A 26,064-nucleotide genomic window follows, 5' to 3' on the forward strand; every position below is an offset into this window, starting at 1 on the left:
GTTCCCATCCCATGTCCCATCCCGCGCCCTATACGAGCCCCATCCCACGTCCCCATCCCGATCCCACCCCGATCCCACCCCGATCCCATCCCGGTCCCACGCGGAACTCCCGGGAGCCCAAGGCACCGCCCACTCTCCGCGGCCCCGCCCACCCCGCCCCACCGACCAATCCCCTCAGCGCTCCCGCTGACTCATGATGACAGCACGCCCCGCCCCGCGCCGCCAGCCCAACGTGAAGGCACTGCTATCAGTCACTGTGAGCGACGGGCCAAGCAGCCAATGGAAGACTGTCGACCGCGCAGGGGGCGCGGCCTCTTCCCCGTGGCCCCGCCCCCCGCCCCTCGCGCCTGCGCTGCACCGCCCCCTGGCGGCCGCGGGGAGGGCCTTCGGTCGGCGCTGCGGCAACATGGCGGGGCGGGTGAGTGTGAGGGGCACGGACCGGACCGGCCCCGCGCCCCTGCCGCGCTCCTCCTCCCCCTGCGGCTCCGGGGCCTTATCGCAGCCCCACTGCCGCGTGGCCGCTCGGCCCCGCCGGGTCCCCTGCGGGTACTGTGCGGCTGTGGCGACCCTTCCCCTCGGCGGTGTGGGGGGCTCTGAGGGTCCTCTGAGGGTGTGGGGACCCCCTTGGCCGTATGGGGGGCTCGGGGTGATGTGACCCCTGTCGCTGTGTTTTCCCGTGAGGCTGAGGTGGGTGGCCCTTTGGTGATGTGGCGTGTGGGACAGGGGTGTTGGTTCCCTCAGCGGTCACCCCTCTCCCTGGGGCAGGGTTTGGGGTCCCCCAGGGATGCTGCGAGGTCGGGGTGGCCCCTTGCGGATGTGGGGTGTGGGCACTGGACCGGGGGGATCCCTCAGGAATACTGTGGGACCAGGGTGACCCCTGTCCCTGCGTGTATGAGGCAGGATTTAGGGTTCCCTAAGGGTGCCGTGCGGTTGCAGTGGCCCTGTGGGATGCAGGGCAGGATTCTGGGGTGTTCTGGGGTGCTGTGAGTTTCTGGTAACCCCTGGGTGCTGTGGGGTGAGTGTTTAGGGCTTCCTCGGGGCACCCTGAGCTTGGGGTGACCCCTTTCCTAAGGGGGTGTGGGGCAGGATGGTGGGGTCCCCCGAGAGTGCAGTGAAGCCCTTGTGGTGTCTGGGTGCTGCTCTCAGGATTTAGGGTGCCCTGGGGTGCTCTGGGGCTGTGGTGACCCCTCTCCCTGTGGGCTGTGGGGCAGGGGCCTCTAGGGATGCTGTGAGGGGGCTGTGTGACCCCTTGGTGCTCTGGGATGTGGGGCAGGGTTGTGGAATTCCCTGAGGAGCCTTTGTGAGGATGGGGTGTGTGGATGGATTCTGGGGTGCCCCGAGGGTGCTGTGAGGCCCTAGTGACCCCTGGGTGCTGTGGGATATGGGGAGATTTGCTCCTCTGCCCTGTGGGGACCAGGCAGGCACAGTTCTATGATGTGGGTCCACATTGTGTTGGGTGAAAACACCTCAAGGGTTGTGCAGTAGTTTTGTTCTGTATTTATTTAAAAACTAAAAAAATCCCTTATTGGTCACAGATCACATCAGCAAGTGGCCAGAGGGGCCTTAAAATGTGAAGGCCCAGCCTCGTCTGTGAAATCCCTTCCTGTGGTGCCCTGTCCATCCCCTCTGTTGCAGGTGTCCAGGTGCTGCAGGATGTGTTTGGATTGCTCTGCCCTTTGCCAGGAGCTCAGTCATGCTTTGCTGGATATCAGCTTGGGAAAGTCACATTTTTCATTGGTGCCTGCCTCCAGCTGGAATCTTGTCTCTTGGCCAAATAATTCAGTGATGGAAATCTTGGAGAATCGTTTTTCCAAGCGTTTTTGTGCCGTGTTTGGGTGATGGATGGAGGGCAGCTGGTGCAGGGCTGTGGTGCAGAGCAGGGGTGAGAAGTGTGGCCCAGGGATGTGCTGTGCATCACAGGTGCTCCAGAGCCACCCCTGAAATGTGCTGAGTAATTGGGGAAAAAACCATGTTTTGTGGTCTGTCTCTTGTTAAGAGCTTCTCTTCTGTCCCTGCTCCACATTCCTGGTCTCACTTTTTCCCTTGCACCTTTTTCTTTGTCCTTTGCACCAGCCCAGGGAAATGTGTGTGCCCTGAGTGCTTTTTTTAGCTTTGTGTGGCCCCAGTGGGCGCCCAGAGCTCTGGTCAGTGGTCAGATCATTTAAGCCACACTGCACACGGTTCTGAGAGTCCTTGAAGCCCAAAGCAGGCTGGCTGCAGTGGTGCTGCCTTGCCCTGCTCCCCTGAGCCCTCCCAGTGCTGTGTCACCAGAGAACACTCTCTGGGTGGGCTCAGGAGTCTTCATGTACTGAGTGCTGGGACTGGTGACTGGGGGTGTGGGGAGGAAGGAGAAGGATCATCCTCAGCTTTTCCTGCTGCTATGAGCTTTGGTGCTACTAAAAATCTGAGAAAATGTGCCTTTATTTGGCCAGCTTGGAAGACTGGTGGAGGAAAGAGGGATTTATGCAGATTTAAGGGAAAGATTGGTGTTCACTTGCCTCCTAATGTGGCAGTTTGATGGGTGATACTCTGCTTGTGTTACCAGGAAGCTTCTTGCTATTCAGTGTTTTCTTGATTTACCTACAGATGCAGTTGTTGCAGAATTATCAGGTTATTTCACACCGGGAAGAGAGTTCTTAACCTGAATTTTCCATCTCATTCTCTCAGCTGGATCTGATCCTTTGGAATGTTAAAGCTGTTGGTGGGAGCTACCAGAGGAGTTGCCTGCTCCCTCCAGCTGGCCCCTGGGAAGGGTGAGGAGTCAGGGAGAGCAGGCAGCAGCATCCCTTCGGATGTGCCCCTGGAGCTGTGTGTAAATAAGGAACAGGCGGTGGGAGGGTGGGGGTGTGTGAGATCTCTGTGCACAACAGGTGAGGCTGATGCTGGAACACTGATGGTCTTCTGTTGTCAGCATTTCTAACAGGTGCTTGAACCTGTTCAGGAGCTTCAGTGACTCCTCCTGCCCTGCAAATCTGTCTTGCAAATGTGATTTAGAGCTTAATCCCTTTTACTGGACTGGGGTGTTCGATTTGTGCACGTACACTTTCACAGGGAGAAATGAATGGCTCTCCTCATGTACCAGAGAGACAAAATATTTAAACTTGCAGTAACATTTGGAATAATTTAGGGGAGTGATAAGCCAAATGTGATTAATTGTGGTGCTGTTTCAGGTGTGTTGCTCTGCTCCCCTAATTGCACTGGGTTTCTCCATGGCAAGGAAGAGACGGTGATTAGCAGTGATTGAAGTTTACAGGAAAAACAGTTTATGATGATTAGAAATAATGGCTGTTTCTGTAATAATTTATTCTGGATCTCTCTGCATGGGAATCATTAGGCACACAGGCAGAGCAGGGAGGCTTGCCAGGGCATCAGCCAGAATCTGCTGCAGGAGAGGGAACGTTGGGAAGCTGCTGTGTCTGTGGTTGATTACTGATCCCTTGTACCAACTGGACCCCTGGAAGTTCACTGGTACTGTCTGTAACTAATTGATTTGAACCTCGTTAGAAATTAGTTCCCAGAGGGACGTGAAAAGGCCGGATGACTTCTGTGCCTGGTTCCAGCCAGTGTCAGGCTGTGGATCCAGCAGGAGGCTGGTGTGGGACAGGGATCCCTGTGGTGCAGGTCCCTCTGGCCGATGGGGCAGGGCTGCTGCTCCCCGGGGCAGCTGTGTGTGCTGAGCACTCCTGTGCAGTGTGCATCCCCCACCAGAGACACTGCCCTGGTTTCCTTTAAGAAATGTCAGATCTGCGATAGCTGAACTTGTGTAACAGTTCATGAGGGCTAGAAATAGTGGCTGGTTTATAGGGTGTCATCAGTTTAACACTTCCAATTTCCTTTCTCTGCTCTTTATGGCTCGTTTGGAGTGGTGTTGCCTTTAGCCCAGTCATGGCACACACTGCCCTATTTTCTTCTCATATTCCCATTGCACTGGGTTGGAAATGGTTTTGCTTTCCCTACTGGATGTTGCCTCACCCTGCAGAGCAGGGCTGTAGCTCCTCTGGAGAGCCTGAGACTGAGCAGAAGGGGTTCCTGAGATCTGTTGATATCAACTATTAGAGTGTAGCAGGAGTGGGAAGGCAGCGAAGGACAGACCATGTCCCTTGGTGTTCCAGGCTGCTGAAGGCATTGCTGGGCTAACCCCGCTCTCCTGTGCTCCTGCAGTCATCACAGAATCATGGAATGGTTTGGGTTGGAAGGACCTTAAAGCCCATCCATTCCATGGGCAGGGACACCTTCCACTGTCCCAGGTTGCTCCAAGCCCCATCAAACCTGGCCTTGGGCACTTCCAGGGATGGGGCAGTCACAGCTTCTCTGGGCAACCTGTGCCAGGGCCTCCCCACCCCCACAGGGAGGAATTCCTTCCTAACTTCTAATATATATAATATACCTGAACCAGCACTATACAATAAATAACATTTGGCTTATCGTTTGCTTAAATTATTTAAAAGTGTTTAAAACCCAAACGGTACAGTTTTAGCTTGGATAGCTTGGTAGAGACTTTGAAATGATGAGGGCTGGGGTTTGTGTTTATGGGTTAAAGCTGTAATGTCTGGTTTCTGATAACATATGGAAGCAGCCCTCAGAGCTGCAGGCGTCGTCAGGCAACTGGAGAAGCATTTGTGAATCAACTTGGTTCCTTCTCGCAGCCTGTACTGAGCCTGCCAGCATCACTTAGCTTTTTTTAGTGTTTCCTAATGTGTGATATGAAGAAATAGATTTGTAGCAATGTCTTAGGGAAATGGGAGATAACTCAATCTCGGTCTCTGTTTCTGAGATCACTTCTGCAACCTCGTACCTGGCTTGTGAAATCATCTCAAATGGACTTGTGACCTTCTTGCAGGGCTCCTGCCTTTGGAAAGCCCTTGCTGAATTAGAATAGAATCACAGAGATTATTAGAATTTAAAAAATCTAAAATTATTTAAAATAAAATGCTGATAACTGTGACCATGTGAATGTTTGTGGGAACAGGATATCTGACCCTGTCATCTCTGATTAATTTGTTGCCTGTCTTGGTCTTGCAGAAGCAGCGTGTCCACAGCTTGTGCTTAAAAAGTCAGTGCAGTAGAGAGATGTCTGTTCTGCCTCCCCATCCCCAGTTTTGGGGGTGCTGGTACCTCTTTACTTATGAGTACAGGCCAGAATAATTAAATTTAGTTCAGATTTTTTCTTAGTAGAGAAAAAAATCTGTAAGAAATCAGAGAATCCTTTTGAGGATCATTTCAAGTGGGAATTTCTTAAGTATTACTTTTTTACCTTTATTTTCCCCCATAGCACTGCAAGGTCTTCTCTCTTCCTCTCCTGTTCTGTGTCCTGTGCCTCAGAGCACAAAGGTCATTCAGGACAAGACCCTGTGGCTCAGGAGAAGCCCTGACTATGAATTTGGGGGAACCTCTGCCATAAAATCAGATCTCTTTGAGTCTACAGAAAACCAGTCCCTGGAAAGTAGTGACTGTTTTATATATTCTACTTTACTGCAATACCCACCAGGCAGGACATAGTTTCAGTGCAATGAAATCATCACTGATTCCTTTGTTTACATGACAACTAAAATGTAGGTCCTCTGGTCACGCTGGGATCTTTTTTTGATCCAGGAGGTGGTGGCTGTGTCCAGGTGTGAGAGGGGATGAGCTTTAGGGAGAGCTGGAGCAGTGACAGCCCTGAGCAGGGACAGTGATGTTGGTTTTGGCAGTACGAGGTTCTGCATGATGCTCTCAGGAGGCATCAGGGCAGAGACCAGAATTTAGTGACAAAGTTCCCATATTGACCATTTTCAGGAGGTTTTTTTGATCTCCAGGAGTTGGAGAGCTGTGTTGGAGAAGGTCTGTGAACAGAAGCATTCAAACAAGGAACACAGTTGCTAAAATTGGTGGAGAAGCTTCCGATGGAGTGCCCTGTAACTGTGTTTGAGCCAACTGCTCCTGGTCCTGCTCGTAAAACCGAGGCTGGATCTGATTCCTCAGGCACTGCTGCCCCACTGCTGTGCTCCTTCCCATGCTGGCAGAGCCTCCCTCCAGGGAGGGCAAAGGTTTGCAGCACAAAGAGATTTACCATGTCTCTCTGGTCTCCTGGGGTACAATAAAGCAGTGACCTTCTATTAAAAGATCTGGAGTAATTGCTGCCCTGGAGTTGTGTCATGTGCTTTGTCTGTAGAAAATACAGAAATATTTACAAGCTTTTGTGTCTTGAACACAAATTGCTCATGACTGGGTGTGTTTGGTACATCAGTCAGTCCCGGGGAGTTCAGTGCCAGGTGTCAGTGCTGGGGCGAGCTGTAAATACTCAGGGACAGCAGCAGCCTGGGTGTTCACAAGGCACATTCCAGGTTTACAGGGATATTTTTAACCTTGTTGCTGTTGGGTAACTTTGCTAAATAAATGAGAAGAAATTTGCATCCATGAGGTGTCCTGACCTGCATCCCAGGCTGACACTTACAGTGGCTGCTGGGGGTTCATTCCCTTGGCATTTTTTAAGAGCTTTAGATGAAACACAAGTAGCAATTCCCTGTGATTAAATTGTTGGTCATCCTGGCTCGCTTAAGGAACGTGAGGCAACATCCACTCTACCAGTGGATGAGTTAATTACAAATGCACCTCTCTTGGGTCATTACTGCTTAAAGGGAAGGTGGAGCTGCTGTTCAGGCTGAGCTGTGGGGGAACAGCCCCCTGGTTCCGTGGCACAGCAGCTCAGGTACAGGTGTATTTCCCGAGATCCACTGGCTGACCATGTTGGAAAGAGCTGGGCTGGAGAAGGACATCCTGGGGCAGAGCAACCCGTGTGTTTGGATTAGGGATGCTCTGCCACAACAGTAGCTTGTGGAAACCCTCCTTTACACTCTTGTTTCTCTGTTAATCAGGCAAACTCTTGGAACCCTTTGGCTTGGAGCTGTAAATTGTCTTTCTGATAACGTTGTTAAATAAAGGATAGCAGAGCCCAGTTCCCAGAGGTGTGAGCACCTTCCTCACTGCCCCAGGTAATAGTGCTGCAGTGACAGATCAGGCCTTGCACATCTGAGTTCATGTGAGCTTTGCAAACAAAGGGAAGCAGCAGCTGCCTCCCTGAAAACCAATATCCTTTCGTGGCTGCCCTGATAAAGTGGGTGTCAAGTGCCAGGACAGAAGTAATTTCCGGATTGCTGCCCAGGCCCACGGGGGAGCTGCTCTCACACAGAGGAACTGGGAAGGTGTGGGGTGTATGTGGTAGATAAAGAGTGGCCATGAGGAGTCTGGTGTCTCCTGCTGCCCCCCCTGCCCTGCTGTGCTGGGGCAGAGCTCTGTTCCCAGGGGAGGATGTTCCCGGTGCCACAGGCACAGACAGCGCAGGAAGAACATTCCCGGTTTCGTTCCCAGCCCTGGGTGATGCAGGAGGGGGTGATGGGAGCTCTCTCCTGTTTTCGGCTGTTTGGGTTTGTGTTGCTGGCAGATCACGGGGAGATGATTCACGGCGTGGGCGGGTCCCGGTGGGCGTGGGCAGCGGGGATGGATCTCATCTCTCCTCCTCCTCTGGACCCTATTGGGGCTGCCGTGGTGTCGGCTCGTTCAGAGGTCCCTGGCTTTGACAAAATGTAAATAATTCTGAGATTTTTTAGCGTTCCTAATGTGTTCCTCTTTATCAGGAGGAGAAAATTGGTATTTATGAGCTTGTTAGTGAGAGAACGAAGCTCCTTCCTGAAGAGAATAAAAGCTTTCAGCAAAGCAAATAGAGGTCAGATGGAGCTGGTGGAACAGCCAGGCCTGAGCAGGGAGTCGGGCTCCTCGTTCCAGGGACAGCAGCTTATCCTGCCAGCACAGCAATTGCAGGTCTGGAAAGGCCTGTCTGGCCAGACCTGCTGTTCCAAACACTTCTTTGTAGGTGTTTGAACTCTTCTTGTGGCTGGGGAAGCTTTAGTCAATATTTTTTTAAGATGTCCAGAAAAACCTTCTCTAAACCTTCTGCAAGCTAGTAAGCTTCCTTAGTTAAGTTTTTTAAGTTTGGGTGTTTTTTTTTTTTTTTTTTTTTTACATTTTAGAACCACAGCATTTAGGACAGCTCCTGTTGCTGAGTCTGGTCTCTGATGGAGGCAATACCTTGTTATTCCTTTCTTAAACACCACTGAGTTGTTCTTTAGGGGAATTTTGGTTTTGTCTTTACTGTTTCCCACTGTGGGCTGTCACAGAGCAGCTTCCTTCCATTCTTACCTGCCCTCTGGGAGCTGTGCAGGCATTACTGTTGCTTTACACCCCTTTTTTCTGTCCTTTAGTACAGAGCTGTTACTCAGCCCCGTGGTGTATATGTGCATGTAGAGAGCACAGTCCTCAGGCTCCCTGTGCAAGGAGCTTGGTTTGTGTCCTCCCATTGCTGTCCCAGCTCTGCAGCTCATCTCTGGTGCTGCTGGTTGTCCCCTGTGTGCAGCCCAGAGGTGTTGTGGTCATCTGGGATCCTGTGATCCCTCGGATCTTTGGCACAGTCTGTGTCACTCTGTGTGTCTGCTTTCCATCAGGAGCATAGTCCTGGGTAATGTGTTGGGTATGTGAATCATCATCTCAGTCCCTGTTTATCTTCAAAGCTCCTTTAACATCATAATTCTTCCTTTCAGCACTCAAACTCAATTTTATTTGCAGACCTGTAGTGGTGAGTGCTTGACTTCAAGCCAGCCCTGGTTCCACAGAGCCTGCAGCAGGCTGGACTGACCCTGCTTCCCAGGAACAGCACCTGCATGAGTTCTTCCTTGCCCTCTCGGGGTGATGGAGTCTGGGCTTGGAGTGACTTTGCTGCCCACCAGTTAAAGAAAAGCTTGGATGCCTTTGGGAGCATGGATCCCGCTCTGTGTGCAGCTGGCAGGAGGCTCTGCAGGGGAAATGAAGGTGTCTGGTACCCAGAGATGTCTCATGTTCTAACAGTTGTCTGCCAACTCCTGGGTGACAGAAGTTCCATCTCTGCACACCTGGGGATGTGTCTGTGCCTGTGTTTTACACAAAGGAAAATTTTAAAATACAACACTTTACAGTATTTGTACAAACCACATGGAAACAGTGCACAGAACAAAACCTGCCTGGCCTTTAGAGGCTGTTTCATGATCTCTTGTGCAGCATTAGGAAGTGCAAGGAGTTCAGTTGTTTCAAATGAAGAGCATCTCTACCTTATCACTCAGTGTTTTAGCTCTTCTCAGTAGCAGCTGGCAGGTACAGTGCACTTCTGCATGTACCACCACCTTGTCTGCAGCGGGGTCTGAGTGATGGGAAACATGGTTTTTCTTGGCTTTCTCTGTTGTCAGCCTAAAGGATTCACAAGAGGTGAATTCACAGCTCACAAAACACAAAAGATGTGGTTTATGTGTGTATGAAAATATCCAAATAACAGCATTGCCTTCTGGGCTGAGCTCTCCTAACATGTGAGAGCATGGCCATAAACTAGAACACAACAAGTTCCACCTCAACATGAGAACTTCTTTCCATGGAGGTGGCAGAGCACCGAAACAGCTGCCCAGGGAGGTCATGAAGACATTCCAAACCCACCTGGGCACATTCCTGTGTCACCTACTCCAGGTGACCCTGCCTTGGCAGGGGAGTTGGACTGGATGGGCTCCAGAGGGCCCTTCCATCCCCAACTATTCTGTGATTCTGAGGAGGTAGTTTCATATTTTTTGTGGAGGAAAGCAGGAATCCATGCAGCTTTGGGAAAAATCTCTGAAAGATCAGATATCATGGTGATTGTTTGTATTATGAAGCTGTTTGTTCTTTGGGGCAACTTTTCTTTGTAAAAATAAAATATGCCAGTGTCACTGAGCCTCCTGGGGCTGGGTTTTCCTGCTGAGCAGTAGCTCAGCAGTGGAGCAGTCGAGGACACGCTCCTGCTTTGTCACAACCCCGAAGGTGGGGTCCTTCACCTTTGTCTCCCAGAGTGAGACTTATCAGTGCATCATGTGGGCTTGTTTTTGTCTTGGCAAACAGGAGAAATGTTGGAGCAGCCTCTGCTGGGTTTGTTGTGGGTGCTGGGAGGCTGATGGTGGGTGCTGATGCTGGAGCAGGGGTGCTTTCGAAGGAAGGACCTGCCTCAGGTGTGCAGGCACCTCCCTGGGACTTCTCTGTCCTTGGAGTCACTGCTTTCGTAAAACACAATACCTGAAGCAGGGAAGATTCTTTTGCCTAATTTAAGCCTAATTTGCCTTCTTTAAAGCTGATTTATCTTTATTGTGGACACTGATATAATGGCAACCTGTGAGGGTGTATGTGGGTCACCTCCAGCCCGAGGGGACTGCAGCAGGTGGCATCTGCTGTCACCTGCAGGAGCTGCTCTCTGCTTTGTTAGACCTGTGCCTTGCCCAGTTGCCACCAGTAACCTGCCAGCTTGCTCAAAATCAGCTGGTGTAACTATACTTTGAGATTTCCTGGAAATACTCACCTTGCTGCCTCTATTCCCTGAGCTGAGGTGTGAGTGCAGGCAGTGAGTGTTGGACAGTGGAGAGGGGCAGGTTCCAGGAGTCCTGGTGCTGGTGTCCTGGGAGGCTGGAACCAAAATGCAAGAGCTTAAAGTGTTCCTAACAGTGCCCCCACTGGTGTATGCCAGCCATGTGTTACAGGCCTGGACCGCTGCTTTTATGCCAGGAAAAATTCCTCAGGAGCAGCCCTGGCCATGTCCTTGTGAGCAGCAGTTTGTGGGATCTGAGCTTTCTGGGGAGGGCAGGGAAGAGGAAGCCCCTGCATCTCCCCAGAACAGTGTGTTCCTCCCTCCTGCCTGGGAGCTTTCCAGTTTAATCCTCACCTCTTCCATGTCCAGATTTCTTCAAGGTGTCCCTTTCTGTGGAACCTCACACCTGGGAGTGACGCCCCTTTCATGCATCTGTCTGATGTTCAAACCTGTTCAGAATATTGATAATGTGCTGAAGATCTTCAGAGTCTTGGAGCTTGAGGAGCTGGAGAGCTGGGAGTAGAATTGCCATCTGAAATGCTGGTCATTGCCAGGGAGAACTGGGCTCCTGCCAGAACCCTGGCAGGAGGATGAGCCGGGCCCTGGGAAGGCTGGCACGGTCGGTGCTGATGCTGCATCCCCTTATTCCACGTGTCAGACACCCAAGGGTGCTTTGCCATCATCCATCCTCCTGCAGAGCTTGCTGGATTTGAAATGCATCCCGTGGGGTCTGTGCTTTTCCTGAAGCAAAGTGTTCCCAGCTGCAGACAGGAATGCTGCAGGGGAGCCCAGGAATGCTGCAGGGGAGCCCAGGAATGTTGCAGGGGAGCCCAGGAATGCTGCAGGGGAGCCCAGGAATGTTGCAGGGGAGCCCAGGAATGCTGCAGGGGAGCACAGGGATGCTGCAGGGGAGCACAGGGATGCTGCAGGGGAGCCCAGGAATGCTGCAGGGGAGCCCAGGGATGCTGCAGGGGAGCCCAGGAATGCTGCAGGGGAGCCCAGGGATGTTGCAGGGGAGCCCAGGGATGCTGCAGGGGAGCCCAGGAATGTTGCAGGGGAGCCCAGGAATGCTGCAGGGGAGCCCAGGAATGCTGCAGGGGAGCCCAGGAATGCTACAGGACAGCAGCAGCTTGGTGTAGGAAGCAGTTTGTCACTGAGGATTAAAAATGCAGTTGAGGACTAGTGCTGTAAAAGGGTTTAATCCAGGACCTCCATGCTCTGTTTTCTCCAAAAATATCCCTCCTAATGCGTTTTATCCGGGCATGTCCTTCACCAGACTCTCCCTGCAGATGGGAGGAGAGGTGATAAAATGAGTATTTTGTGTGAGGTGCTCAAGCCAGTGAGGCTCAGCAGGCAGGCTGTGGGCCTCAGAAATCCACTGATGTATATTTTATTAGAGGAACATTTGAGTCTCTTATTGCACTTCACGTTCAGGTGGATAAATCTGTTTCAGGGCTGAAAATGAAATCCTTTTGTGCTGTCACGTCTGTCAAGGGCAGTTGAGCATTATTCAGAAGTAATGAATTGGTCCTGTTCTAAATAGCAAGGACTTGAGACAAATCCCATTGTGACATAAAAAGTTGATGTGAGCCCTGGGGCAGACTGGCTGCAGGCCACTCTGGAGGGATTTTCTCTGATCCTTGGCCCAGAGGGGCTGGGGGAGGAAGGCAGAGCAGGACAATAACCCTTGGGAAATGATCTGCATGTGTGTATTGGGATCTGTGTGTTTCCTGCACTTGTGCTGGGGTTTAAGGGTGTCTTAAGAGAAAAATCCATCCTGGATTGCTTTTGGCAGTGGGTTGACACTGTCAAATAGTTCCTGTTGCACTGCCTGTAAATTTGTATCTGGTAGAGGTAGTTGTGCTTTAATTCTGAAAATGACACCCTGTGGGCAAGTTTAGCTTTTCCCCAAATTAAATTTATTCAGTCCATAGCTAAGGGTAGAAACATCTTGCATTTGCCATCCTTCTCCCCAGTTCTGGAGGCATTTTGTTCCCAATCTTCATTGCTCAGCCATTGTTTTCTGGAATAATCTGCAGAAGCAGACGGGCTGAGGGAGGTGCAGGATGGGGCTGAGGTTCCTCTGCTGAACTCCCTGTGTATGACCCATCCTGCCTCATGATGGGGATGGGGCTGGGAGTGCTGGGATTTGGGTTTTTAGCTGCTGATTCGTGAGTAATAGTGGAAGGGACAAAAATGAACAGACCATTGAAATAGGATTGGTCCTTTGAATTTAAAAAACAAAAGAAAGGAGGAGGACCCCCCCACCAAATTTGTTGCAGTAATTTTTTTTAGTGATAGGCTGGAACTGGCTATTTAACTTAATTTTCCTCTGTGTTTTATGGATCTGGGATGTTTCCTATAAAGTTGAAAATATTTGCATCATGATATTCTGTGATATTTCTTTTGAGAGGTGATATAAAGGGATTCTGGGGTTGGACAGCAGCTGGCTGAGGTTAAACCTTCCTGTGGACCCTCAGTACTGCCCTGTGTGAAGGTGTACATCCAGAATAGATGTGCTCAAATCCCAGTGTTCTGGGTGATGGCAGGGAAGCAGGAAGGTCACACTGTGCTATAGGGTTGCCCAGGGCTGTGGGGGAGTTGCTCTGGCTCCAGCTCCCCTTAGCAGCTTTCAGAATATCCCAGTGTCCTGTTACTGGGCAAGAAACACCTTCCAGGGAATGCTGGTACCTGCTGCCTCGTGGCAGCGCCCAGGGAAGCTTCATGAGCACCAGGGTTCACTGGCAGGGGTACAGCATTTGCCTGGCAGGCCTGTTCCTGGGGGATTTTAAAGGATTTTCTATAGGTGGGGTAGAAAATCCAGGGTACTCCCACAGTGCAGAGCTTTGGGATGGAAGTACCTGTGACACAGAAGTGTAGGGAGAAACCTGGAAGAGGGAGAGGAGCTTGTTGGTACCAATGGACTCTGAGTGTGCCAGGACTCACGAGACCTGTTTTGTGCTTTGTGGATTGACAGAAGTCTTGAGGCTTGGCTTAGCACAAGAAAAACAGAATTTGGTTTGACTTTTTCCCCCGTCTCTCTCTCCCAGCCTATGCAAGCAGCAAGATGTCCCACAGACGAGCTGTCCTTGACCAACTGTGCTGTGGTGAACGAGAAGGACTTCCAGTCTGGGCAGTAAGTGTCACTGCTGCTCTGGCAGCTTTGAACCCCAAAGGAATTGTTGTCAAAGTTTGGGTGGAGGGGGAGTGGCATTTCAGATTTGGGAGGGTGAATACAGGAGGTTATTTAACAAAACTCCTGTGTCTTTAGAGACTAAAACTTTAAACATGGCTCTTTCTCAGAATGGGAGGTGCTAAAATAATTCTGACTGTTTCTCTGAAGCATTTCTTCCTTGGGAACTGGGTCTGGTTAACTAACAGGATCACTGTTTTAATGAAGGACTTCAGGCCTTTTTGTGATCTTTCTTGTTTATTTTGGTTTTGCTGTTCTTCCTATTACACAGTTGGAATATTTGAACTATTTTAAAAACATTGTTGTCATTTACTTGTGTTACTCGGGGCATTTTTTCACTGTCACATCATATGGGAGTGCTGAGCAGAGTCAGGAGAACTCCCTCTTGTTCTCAGGGTTTTCATGCACCAGGACAAAAGGGAAAAGCAGCCCCAGTGTGGGCACAAGTTGGATTCTTTAATTACAGCTCTGGGGTGGCTGACAGAACCTGACTCTGGGTTTTACTTCTGTGAGAAAGGCAGAAAACAGATGAATTTTTCAGCTCAGCCCACACAGGAGGGTTTTGTATTCAAAGCAGCCAATTAACAGGTTTGGTTTCTGTGCTTTGGTGCAGCTTTAGGGAGGTTCTCCCAGAATTCAGGATGTAGGTTGTAGACAGGAGTAATTAATTGCAGGAAGGGAGTATCACATGCAGCACAAGGCAGGAGAGGGTTTGAAAAATGGGGAAAAATGTTAAAGGAGATACTGAATGATCCACTCAGATAAAATACCTGCCCCAGGTGAACTCTGCTGAGGGTGGAGGGCACAGTGGTGCTGAACTCTGGGAATGCAGGGATGTGTTTAGGACCTGCCTCTCTGTGCTGTCACTCAGCTCTGCTGCCCTGGGACCTGTCCTGGCCCTTGAGGCATGAACTGAAGTGTGATTTCATGAGCCAAACTTGAGTATAAAATGCCAAAACAGATCAAACCCACCACCCCAGAAACCCCAAATGAGCAGAACTTTTACAGCCAGAAGCAGGTGGAAGTGTGTATTTGGACAGGGAAGTGTCCTGGTCTGTTCAAATGGTGGTTTTCCCCTGGTAGATTTTTTTCCAGAGTAATTGAGTTACAAAAATACCTGCACTGAGCATTGTACCTCATGCATTATACAAACCTTAATTTCCTCCGGTCTGGGTGTCCTGGAGGGACCCAGCTGCCAGACCTGCAGCAGTGGCCGTGTTCCTTTTGCTCCCAGAGCCCTCTGCCGTGGCACCAGGGGAGGTTTGCAGGAAGCAGGGCCCCGGGGTGTGCTGGGTGAGCAGCTGGCCGTGGTTCTGGCCGGGCTCATCCTCCTGAGAGCTGCTCGTTTGCAGCACTGAGAGCTCCCGCGGGCACAGCCTGTGCTTGGTGGGAGCAGATGCTGTAAATTGCTTTGCAGAGCACAGGGAAGCTCCTGGTGAAGGCTGGAGTCAGTGCTGCATTGCAGATCCCTGGAACCAGCCCCAGCCAGCCCTGCAGTGGCTGTACCTCATGTCCCTGCCCACCACTGCCTGCACACAGTGGCCTTGGGGACAGTCCCACCCAGGGCTCCGCTCTGACACTGCCCATTGCTGCTCGGGTGTGCAGTCTGACCTTGGAGCTGGTTTGGCCCCAGGATGCTGCTCTCCATCTTTTGGTGCTCCATTTTGCACACCCTGTGAGCTGGGCAGGAATGAGTCACTGTTTGGTGCTGCAGGAGTTCACGGGAGGCCATGCTCTGGATTTTGGGGACTTGCACTGTCTTGAGTTCCCATGACCTGCTTTTACCTTGCAGACTCCTGGGGTAGTTTGGAGAGAGAAACAGGTGCTGAGCACACCCAGGCAGGGAGGGGACAACAGTCAGGGCAGGTTGGCTCAATGGCAGTTTTCTTGTTTGTGTTGAGAACTGACTAATTGTTCTCGCCTTTTATCCCTGCCTTTTCCATGGGAACACCATCCCCCCTATCTCATGCCAGTTTAGTTGTCTGAGGAGCCCTTGAGGAGCCTTGCTGGATAATGGCAGTAGGTTTCCCGACATGCAGCAGAGGAATATCTGCCTGTAGGGATCAGGTGCTTGCTGGCACCTCTACCAGACACCTGAGTCATCCCCTCCCTCCTCCTGTGTGCATAAAAACTGATGCACACCCAGGTTAATGTCTGTTGGTTGGCTCAGCCTGGCCAGCAAATGTACCAGCAGTTGCCTGAGCCTGCCCTGGAGTCCTTCCTAAGGGCTGGCATCACCCACTTTGGTTCTCACCGTTCCAGGCAAGGCTTTACACATGGAATAACGCAGCGGTTTCACCTGGGAGAGCTCCTGGGACCTGCCTGGCCCTGGTCATTCGTTGTTCCTTTTGTTCATTTATGAGCAGAAGCTCTTAATGAGGTTGAGATTTCCCCTATGTATCTCTGAACTCCTTCCTGGTGAACATCAATATAGGAAAATGCATTTAGTTTTTCTGCTGTTGCCTTATTTTGAACATTTGTAATACTTAGGTTACTTCCAGCCTGGTGGAAGCTGCCTGCTCCTGCTGTCTTTGAGAAGACATGTGGTTGTTCCTGTGCCTTTTGCAGATTTTTCTCACAGAATCTGTCAGGATTTGACCTTTCCCAGTATTTTCTTTCAGAAAGCTGATTTTTTTTCCCTATTTTTCCTTTTCTTTTTATTTTCCTTCCTGGCATCTCTTTGCCTGCTCTCAGGCTCTGCTGTCTTTCTGCGTGGCTGGAAATGTTGTTGGTGAATTATATGATCCAATACAGTAATTTTAATTTGTACCAGATCCTTGTTGATATTCCCTTCCCCCTGCAGTATTTTTACCAGGTGTCCTTATTTTCTTGCATTTTTCTGTTTTGAATTGAAGCCCAACCTGGTGGAGTGATATGGTTTGAAGCTGGCTCCCTGCCAAGTCTCCAAACCTTACCACAAGAAGTTCCCCCTCCCCCCCCCCAAACCTCAGGGAGAAGAGGGAGAAAAACAACCAAGAAAACCCGAAACAAGAGAGAGACAGCTAAAGCAATATATATATAAATATATTTACACTTATGTTACAGTTATATACAATTGAAATATATATACAATTTCACAAGGGAACGGGAAGGGGGAAGGGAAAAGGAACAAAACCAAAATAAAATATATATATATCCTGATTAGTAGCCCAATATCTAGCAACTAAAAGAGTTAGCAAAGAAATATCTCACTACTCCCCTGGGACAACCGAGAGTCGCTCCGGAACGATCGCCGGCAACCTCTGTCTCCCAAGGTCGGCAAGGCCCGACCAGGCCTCGCTCCCCAACCCGACAGACCCGACAGCAGGGAACCTGCACCTCCAAAGCTGCTGGAAGGAAAGAGAGCAAAGGCCTCTCCTCCTTTCTTCTTATAGTCTGGCTTATGTAAAAATCGTAGGGAATACTGGGTAAATCTGGACCCTTCCTTGGTTACAAACTGGTCACCAAGGAAGGCCCAGACCAAACTACCACGTGGAGTTTGTTTGTTCCTGCAGAGACACTGAATGTTGAAGTCACTGTTGTGTGCAGTGCTCAGGATCCATCCCAGGCTTAAGAAGCTTTAATCTTGGGTCTTTTCCTGTCTGATGAGCTGCTTCCAGCAGGGTGTTGGTTGTCATCAGGTGTATTTTGTGGTGGACTATCCCAGTGGCAGAGCTGGAACCTGTGTGTTGCCTATGGACATGTTTCTCTCACGCTCTGCAGTGTCACACCCAGTGTGGTGGTACTAATTTGGATTACTCCTGCTGTGCTGGAACCCTCCTGCTTTTGGTCCTGGCTTCCTGGACAGTTCTCTGTTTTGTCCACTGCTCAGTTTAAAATGAGCAGTCCTTGGAGCAGCATTCCAGCTGGGAAGGATCACCTGCCTGTCCTTGCTGTCAGTGCTCTCCCTAGTCACAGAATCACAGGGTGGTTTGGGTTGCAAGGGATCTTGAAGATCGTTTTGTTCCAACCCTCTGCCCTGGGCAGGGACACCTTCCACTAGCTCAGGTTGCTCCAAGCCCTGTCCAACCTGGCCTTGGACACTTCAGGGATGGGGCAGCCACAGCTTCTCTGGGCAACCTGTGCCAGTGCAACCTGTTCCTGTCTGATGCCCTCAGAGGTGATGGTACCCACCTGTGCTGCAGGGATGTGCTGCTGGCTCCTGTTGACCTCGTTGTCCCCAGGGGTCCTAGGTCTTCTTCACCCCCAGCTGTCCCCCAGCCCGTACTGGTGCGTGGGATTGTCCCCCTCAGGTGGAGGACCTTCCCTTTGCTCTGTTGAACTCGATGGGACCTGCCGAGGTCCCTCTGACCAGCAGCACCACTGGGTGTGTCTGGCTGAGGAGCTCTGTCCCCGAGCTGCTCAGGAATGGGGGGGTTAAATAGTTTTGGCCACATGTGGATCCCTGGGGTGGGCACACCCCCAGTGACCTCCTGCCTCTGGAATTGCATGCCCAGTGACAGCTGTATCCCAGCAGTGTCTGTGAGGGTGGCTGTGCTGGGCAGTGCGGGAAGGTTGCTCGTGTTGGGATGAACAACATCTCCAGCTCTCCCTTCAGTCTCAGAGCTCATCAGTTCACCATATTGGTAAGGCTGGATTTTCCACTGTAAATCCATGCTGACTATTCAGAAATACAAGCTGGAAGTGACTCCCAGGGCTTTAATATGTTTGGCTCCCAGGATTAGTTACTCCATCACTTCCCCAGGGACTGAGGTGGGGCTGCCCAGCCTGTAATTCCTTGGATCTTCCTGCTTGAAGACAGGAGTGACATCTGCTGTCTCCTAGTCCCCAGACACCCTCCGTGGTTGCTGTGCAGTGCCAGTAAATGCCTTGCTCTCCCCAGAAACATTTGCAGGGAACTTTCCCACCTCTAACAGGCTCCTGGACTTGTGCCTGAGGAGGAGGCAGGGAAGGGGAGGTGTGCATACAGCTGGTGCCCGTGTAACCCGAGGGCACTTCCAGTGCAGGCAGCTGGGAAGAAGAGGATGAGGTGGAACCTGATTCCATCATCACCTCTGTCACCAGTGCACACAAATCCCAGCTTCCTTTGGGTTTGCTCTCTCCTGCCAAAGGCAGGCTGCCTATCACATGATAAGAGCTATCAGGCAGAGTCTGAGGAGAGCCATAAGCAGCTTTGGGGTATCTTTGTTGCTGACAGCTTAAATGGTGAGTGTGACAGACAGGCACACGCCACTGCGCTGCTGGGGCTGCTCCTGACTGCTGGCACTGCTGCTTTTGTAACAGTGTTCCTGATCTTTGGATAGAACCACAGAATGACAGAATCACTGAGGTTGGAAAAGACCTCCAAGAGCATCCAGCCCAACCTGTGGCTGATCCCCACCTTGTCCCCCAACCCAGAGCACTGAGTGCCACATCCAGTCCTTCCTTGGACACCTCCAGGGATGCATAACATTTTATGCATAAAATAAAAAAACCCAAAAACTCCACCACTCCCTGGGCAGCCCCTTCCAGTGCCTGACCACTCTTTCCATGAAGAAATTCCTCCTCATGTCCAACCTGACCCTCCCCTGGCACAGCTGGAGGCCGTTCCCTCTCCTCCTGTCCCTTGTTCCCTGGGAGCAGAGCCCGACCCCCCCCGGCTCCCCCCTCCTGTCAGGGACTTGCAGAGCCAGAAGGTCCCCCCTGAGCCTCCTTTTCTCCAGGCTGAGCCCCCCCAGCTCCCTCAGCTGCTCCTGCTGCTCCAGCCCCTTCCCAGCTCTGTTCCCTTCCCTGGACATGCTCCAGCCCCTCCATGTCCTCCTTGCTGTGAGGGGCCCAGAACTGGACACACTCAAGGTGTGACCTCAGCAGTGCCAGCACAGGGGGACAACCAGTGCCCTGCTCCTGTGGCCACACTATTTCTAATCCAGGCCAGGGACCATTGGCCTTCTTGCCCGCCTGGGCACAGCTTGGGCTCATGTTCAGCTGCTGTTGAGCAGCACCCCCAGGTCCTTTCCAGCTGGGCCACTTTCCAGCCACTCCGATGCTGGTTTTTCCAGCACTCGGATGCTCTCTGGGTTCACCATCAGTTGGTTATCAGGAGGAACAGCCTCAGGGTCTGTGTGATTTTGCTTTTTGTACAGAAACTCCTTCCATTTTTTTTCTACGATCAAACTTCTTGAAACAATACACTGAGACCCCTGTATGGGCTTTGCATCTGTTTCTGGTTGGAATCACAGTTGGGGATAGTGCTTGTACTGGGTTAAAATGTTGGTGCTTTGGTGTTAATGCCTGAGGTGTGAAACCAGTGTTGATTTTTAGCTGTAGCAGCCTTGGTGTTTGTGGTTATAGTTTGGTTCCCTCACACTGGTACAGAGCAGTTGCTGAAGGAAAGGGTTGCTGGGGGGATGTAAATAGTAATGATTGGTACAATGTCTTGCAGTTGGGCTTTGAGATCACGTTATGCAGTGAAGGTGCTGGACTCCTGTCTCACTGTGTCGTGCTGTGGCTCTAATGCTTTTGTGTTTTCTTTACAGCACCAGAGAGAAACTGGATGTTCCTTTTGAATTCTCACAGCTCTGAGCAATGCAAAATCTCCTGGTGCATATATCAAAGTAAAATACTGTCCTCTCTTCCAGACATGTTGTTGTGAAGACCTCTCCCAACCACAAGTACATCTTCACGCTGAGAACCCACCACTCAGTGGTCCCTGGCAGCATCGCCTTCAGCCTGCCCCAGGTAGGGGTGGTTTGACTTCCTGCTTTGCTATGGAATAAGCAAAATCTCTTTTGGGATCAGGACTGAACATAGGTTCTGATTGGAGTCAATGTGATTCCTGCACATTTGATCTCTGACAGCAGAAGTTCAAGCAGACTTTTACTACAACTGAAGCAACCATGGTTGTATTTCCTTGGTCTGTTTTTAGCACATGGTGAGATGCAGATACTGGAAAAGGTGCAATTTAACCTTTTAAAAACCCACCAGAAACAAACTATTTGAAAAAGAAGACAGCAATGTCTGCCCTTCCTTGTGAATTTTTATTGTTTCCTGTTTTCCCTTGAATTTAAAGGGTTTCTTTACTCTGATTTTCTCTTTTTAAGACCTGCCAGAAGTCTTATTGACTACATCCAGTCATTGTTGGTATTTTTAGATGAATATGCATAAAATAAAAAAAACAAAACCCCTGGTCTCCTCCTCCTTAGTTAAGTCATTATCAGATGTTAAATGATGGTTAGAATAAATAATTAATACAATTAACTTCTAAATAGAAAAACGAACCTCAAGTCTAGGGTTGATTTTTGTAGGTTCCAGTTGTTGCACAGCCAGGAAAGCTCCTGTGCCGAGGGGTGCAGCCTGGTGCTCACCTTGGAGAAGTGGCTATGGCAGTGCTTTACTTCAGGGGATCATGGAGCAGTTTGGGTTGGAAGGGACCTTCAAAGTCTGTTTGGTCCAAACTCCCTGCAGTGTGCAGGGACACCTTCCACGAGACCAGGGTGCCCTGTCCAGCCTGACCAGAACATTTCCAGGGATGGGGTATCTGCCACCTTTCTGTGCCACAGTTCTACCCTTTCACCCTATAAAATGTCTGAATCCACCCCCTTTTAATTTAAAACCATTTCCCCTTTTCCTATTGCTACAGGCCCTGCTAAAAAGTCTATCCACATCTTTTTTTAAGCCCCCTTTAAGTATTGAAAGGCCTCAATGAGATCTTTCCAGAACCTTCTCTTCTCCAGGTTGAACAGCCCCCATTCCCTCAGCCTGTCTCCATAGCAGAGGTGCTTCAGCCCCTGCTCATTGGAGTCTTCCTCATGCTGGGTTTTGGTTTCCAGTATTTCCCAAAGCCTTGGATGGCTGCAGCCAGGGTGACACCAAACGTGCATTTGCTGTGTGTGTTCATGGATGGGATGTCTGGGCACAGGCTCTGAAGCCCCCAGAACATCTGTCTGTTGTACCTTCATTCTTGACCACGTTTGCTCTGTGATAATTTTGACTCTCAACACCAAAAGCCATGACAAATGTTGTGTACTGAGAGCCTAAAAGATGAAGAGCTGTGCAGTGATGACAAACTTGTAGCAGAAACAACCCAAATGAACACAGGAGCTGAGCTGTGTCTCTTGCCACAGAGGAGGTCCTGACTAATCTTCCCCAGAGGGTGGTTGGCACTGACCAGGCTCCCCAGGGCAGTGGGCACGGCCCCAAGGCTGCCAGAGCTCCAGGAGGGTTTGGACAATTCTGTGAGGGACAGGGAGGGATTGTTGGGGTGTCTGTGCAGGGCCAGGGGCTGGAATGGATGGTTCTTGGGGGTCCCTCCCCAATATTCTGAGGATATCGGAGAGAGTGTGAAGGAGGAAATGTTCATTTTGTAAGCAAGGTCATTGTATTCCTTCTCCCAGACTTGTTCCTTCCAGGTGAAAAGGCAAATATGAATGATCATAAGGTACAACATTTCTAATGTGATCTCACCAGAGCTATGTGTGATGATTACATGTGTCTGTGATTGGAGCCTCTGTTTGATGCCTGAGAGACCCTGAACACAGCACAGCCTAGGATGTGGGCTGTGAATGCACAGCAACCACTGCAAAAGTACCATTTTTGAAACTGTGAAGCCAGAACTGTTGGAATTGTAAAGAATTGTTGTGTCACATAATTATTGAACCATTTCTTACTTCTCCTGAGGTTCTGTGTGGCACAAATCTATCTACAGGTATTTGGAGGGACATAAAGAGTTCGAACAGTTTCACTCTTACCAGTTCTTTTGGTTTAGGTAATATTGTACCTTAAAGCACATTGCAGCAATTCCCTGCAGCTGCTGTACATGTGTAAGCTTTTAAAATGCTCACAGAGTGTGGAAGAGCTCTTCTGGTGCCTGTGGTGTGCTCAGCACCTGAGCTTTGGTAGGAAATGAGCAGAAGGGCCAAGAGCCCTGTCCAGCACCAGAATTCTCTGCTAAGGATGATGAGGAGACCAGGAAGAGGAAGAAGGTTGGACAGAACAACCCACTGAAGTCAGAGGTAGAGTTATTTAAAGAGATTCTCCCGTGTTTGACTTGTTTCGTGTTAATTTGGTTGTCTGTGGGATATCCCATTCTGCTGCTGAAGGTTCTCAGGGGATCCTACTCCTCTGGGTGAGGAGGCAGCCTCTGGGTGGAAGGACTGGCTTCCTGACATTTTTGTCTTGTTTTCACAGAGAAAATGGGCTGGACTCTCCATTGGACAGGAGATTGATGGTAAGTCAGTTGTCAGTATGATTGTGACGTGTTTGTAAAAGCCGAATTCATGTTTTCATACTGAAGTGAAAGCAAACTGGGAAATCTCAGACCCCCAGCCCTTCCTCAGGTGGTGAGGCCCTTGTGAGAGAGGGAGGGGCTCTTCTACCTGCAGGCTTTCTGCATTTAATGTTTCCCAAACCTGGAGGAGTGTTCTGGCAGTGTCTCCAGACGGCTCTGTGTGGGACAGCAGTGTCCACATGCAGATGTGAACACTGAGCATGTCCTGGATAGTCTGTTCCTGGGTCACCAGCTAACAGAGGACAGCTCCTGTCCTTGGGGAATTTCTTGGCATCTGCCTTTTAATCTTGAGACTGGGGAGGTTTTAGTGCCCAGAGTGCCCAGAGGCAGCCCTGGAGTGCTGTGCTTTGTGAGCAGCACTGATGTTTGCACCAATAACTGAGAATATTCTGTGTCTTGATGAAGGGACAGGGATACCATTGTGCAAATGGAAGATTTGTGTTTCAATATCAAGTCTCAATCGAGCCTCCCAAGCCTTGGCCAACGTTTGGAGGAGACCAGTTCGCTCTGTCTTTCCCTCATTCGTGCTGTCACCCTGCTTTGGGAACTGTCTGTTCCCTCTGCTTTGGGGACAAGTGGATCACTGTCAGGTGCAGCTGTTGAATCTGTCTGTAGCTGCTGGAATATTGAGCAGACTCCTGTCAGCCCCTTGTTCCAGGAGGGTCTCTGTGTTCTTTGCAGCAGCAGGTGAAGGTAATGGATCATGTCTGTTCTTTGGACCCCCAGGAGTCACCTCTGGGCTCCTGGGGAGGCAACTCCTCCTTTCCCTGGCTCTGATGAAACCTGCTCTGGTGCTTGGCTGGCTCGTGGTCTCTGAGGTGGAGCAAACAGTTCATTAGGCCACTGGAGTTGGTTACGGTGATTCCAGGGAATTCCCTCCCCGGGGGTTGTGGGCAGAGCATCCCATGTCACAGGGTGAGGAGGACTGAGCCTGAGCAGTGCAGCGGGGGCTGGGAGTGCTGTCAGGGAAGCTGGCTCCTGGCCCTTTGTTTTCCCAGTCCCTGTGGTCTCAGCAGGTCCATGGATGAGTGCTTGGGTGTGAAGCCTGGTGTGTTTGTAGTGACAGGCTGCAGCGGGTCTTTGCCTCTCTACACCCCTGGGTGCCTCACACACCAGGCTTGGAAGCCAGGATTTTAACCTGGAGGAAAGGAGACTGAGGACAGGGCAGACCTTATTGCTCCATAAAAATACCAGGAGGGTGGAGCCAGGTGGGAGTTGGCCTCTTCTCCCAGGAAACAAGTGACAAGATGAAAGGAAATGGCCTCAAGTTGTGCCAAGGGAAGTTTAGATTGGATATTAGGGAAAATTTCTTCATGGAAAGGGCTGCAGAGCCTTGGAACAGGCTGCTCAGGGCAGTGGTGGAGTCCCTATCCCTGGAGGTGTTCAGAGAACCCGTGGGTGTGGCACTTGAGGACATGGGTTAGTGGTGACCATGGTGATGGTGCTGGTGGATGGTTGGACCTGATGATTTTAGAGGTATTTTCCAACCTTAATGATTCTGCTATTCTATGATTTTTTTGCTACCTAGTTTTATTTTGATTTGTTTTTTTTTTAACTGAATAATAACCTATAATAGAGGGGAGACCCGTAAATTATTTTGTTTCTCACCCCTGTGTGGTTGCTGATTACGTGCCAACTGGTTTCTAGATCAATACTTTTTAGTCCTGAAGTTATTAGAGGAAAGAAGCACTAATATACTGTGTCATTAGCTGTTAGAGCAGGTTTCTGAGTGTACCTGGCCTGGGCCTTGCTGTAAACTTCCCAACTCTATGGGAGCCTTTGTTAGGAAAACTGATGCAGTAATTCTGTGCAGAGTGACTAAATGTCATCTGACTCCCTGCAGGGTGGGAGGGACTGTGATGTTATTGTGCAGGTAGGGAGGAGTGTTCACAAACCCAGTGATTTCCCAGGGCTCCTGTTTGGTTGTGGTCCCCAAATAATGTGAGAACTGTGCTTTAAATGTCAGTGGAGCAGTGATGCTGAGCCCTGGAGCCCCCGGTGCCATGGGAAGGGCTTTCCAGGTGAGGGGTTTGCCTGAGTGCTGCGAGTGCATTGGCTGTCCTGCCCTCCGTGCAGTTCAGCTCCCTCAGCTCCCGTGTTCCCACTGGAGATGCACACCTGGAGCCAGGGCTGCCTTCCCAGACCAGGAGGTCCCTGCTGCCCTCCCATCCCGCCTCTCTCTGGGCCATTCCAGGCTCTTGGAGCTGGTGCTGTGCTCTGCTGATGGGCTGCAGGGGTTCTGCTCTGTGTCACACCCTGCAGCCAGTCCTGGCTGTAAGAGCTGCTTGTGTGCATTGACCCCTCGGGCCTGTGATGTGACCAAAGCCAGGGACTGATGTTCTTTCCAGAAACTTTTAGTTGACAAAGCCTGGAGGTTTGACAAGTAAAAGGAAATCACTGTAAGGTGGGAGGAGCTCCTGCTGTGCCCTTGCAGGACCAAAGGGATAACCCTGCTGCCATACCCCTTTTGGAAAGAACTCCAACCAGGAGATAGACCTCAGTTCAGGAGGTGCTTGTGTTTTATCTTTATCCCTATTTCCTGGAAGAGCCTTCTTTGACAGCTCATTCCTGGGTGGCCTTTTCTCATCCCAGGAAGGACGTTTGGTGTGTGTGCTGTGCTGACCTGTGTGTGTCTTCTGGTAACAACTTCAGCCAGGGACTGGCTCTCTTTGTTCTCTTCACATGAACAAGTCCTGTATTTGAGCGTGCTGGAGCCTTGTATTGCCAAATGTTCAGTGCACTGGGAACACTCTGCTCTGAAATGTTCTGTTCCTTTCTGTTTTACCAGTCTCCTTGTACACCTTTGACAAGGCCAAGCAGTGCATCGGCACCATGACCATCGAGATCGACTTCCTGCAGAAGAAGAACATCGACTCCAACCCCTACGACACAGACAAGATGGCTGCAGAGTTCATCCAGCAGTTCAACAGCCAGGCCTTCTCCGTGGGCCAGCAGGTGGGCTTTGCTTTGGGAGTTCAAGGCAAAAATGGGCTTCAGTACCATGAACTGAACATGAAGGGAACATCTGGAGGGGTCCAAGGGACTGACGCTGCAAAGGCCAGGAATTGTTTGTTGTGGAAGGTGTCCCTGCCCATGGCAGGGGTGGCACTGGATGATCTTTAAGGTCCCTTCCCACCCAAACCATTCTGGGATTCTATGATTTATTGCTGCTCTATGGACTCCAGTAGTAAGACAGGGATGAAATATTTCCTTGAGGATCTTGGAAAGCTATTGTCCCTGTGACTGGCCCTGCTCAGCTCTGCAGCAGGTGGGCTTCTGCCC

At 50.6% G+C, this 26,064-nt stretch overlaps 1 protein-coding gene across 2 annotated transcripts in view; it reads left to right on the plus strand.

Annotated features, from left to right (window-relative positions):
* Positions 1 to 360: 360 nt before the first annotated feature.
* The window catches only part of NSF (N-ethylmaleimide sensitive factor, vesicle fusing ATPase), a 67,126-nt gene continuing 41,422 nt past the window's right edge, over positions 361 to 26,064 (plus strand). For both annotated transcript variants that reach the window (XM_017838119.1, XM_017838118.1), the window contains exons 1-5: positions 361 to 418; positions 13,435 to 13,520; positions 20,135 to 20,234; positions 22,683 to 22,722; positions 25,571 to 25,737. In XM_017838119.1, the coding sequence (XP_017693608.1) occupies positions 407 to 418; positions 13,435 to 13,520; positions 20,135 to 20,234; positions 22,683 to 22,722; positions 25,571 to 25,737 (405 nt within the window). In that variant the 5' untranslated portion in view covers positions 361 to 406. The remainder of the gene's footprint in view (positions 419 to 13,434; positions 13,521 to 20,134; positions 20,235 to 22,682; positions 22,723 to 25,570; positions 25,738 to 26,064) is intronic.

The sequence above is a fragment of the Lepidothrix coronata genome, unplaced genomic scaffold (assembly GCF_001604755.1).
Source record: "Lepidothrix coronata isolate B3197 unplaced genomic scaffold, Lepidothrix_coronata-1.0 Scaffold324, whole genome shotgun sequence".
Lineage (NCBI taxonomy): Eukaryota > Metazoa > Chordata > Aves > Passeriformes > Pipridae > Lepidothrix > Lepidothrix coronata.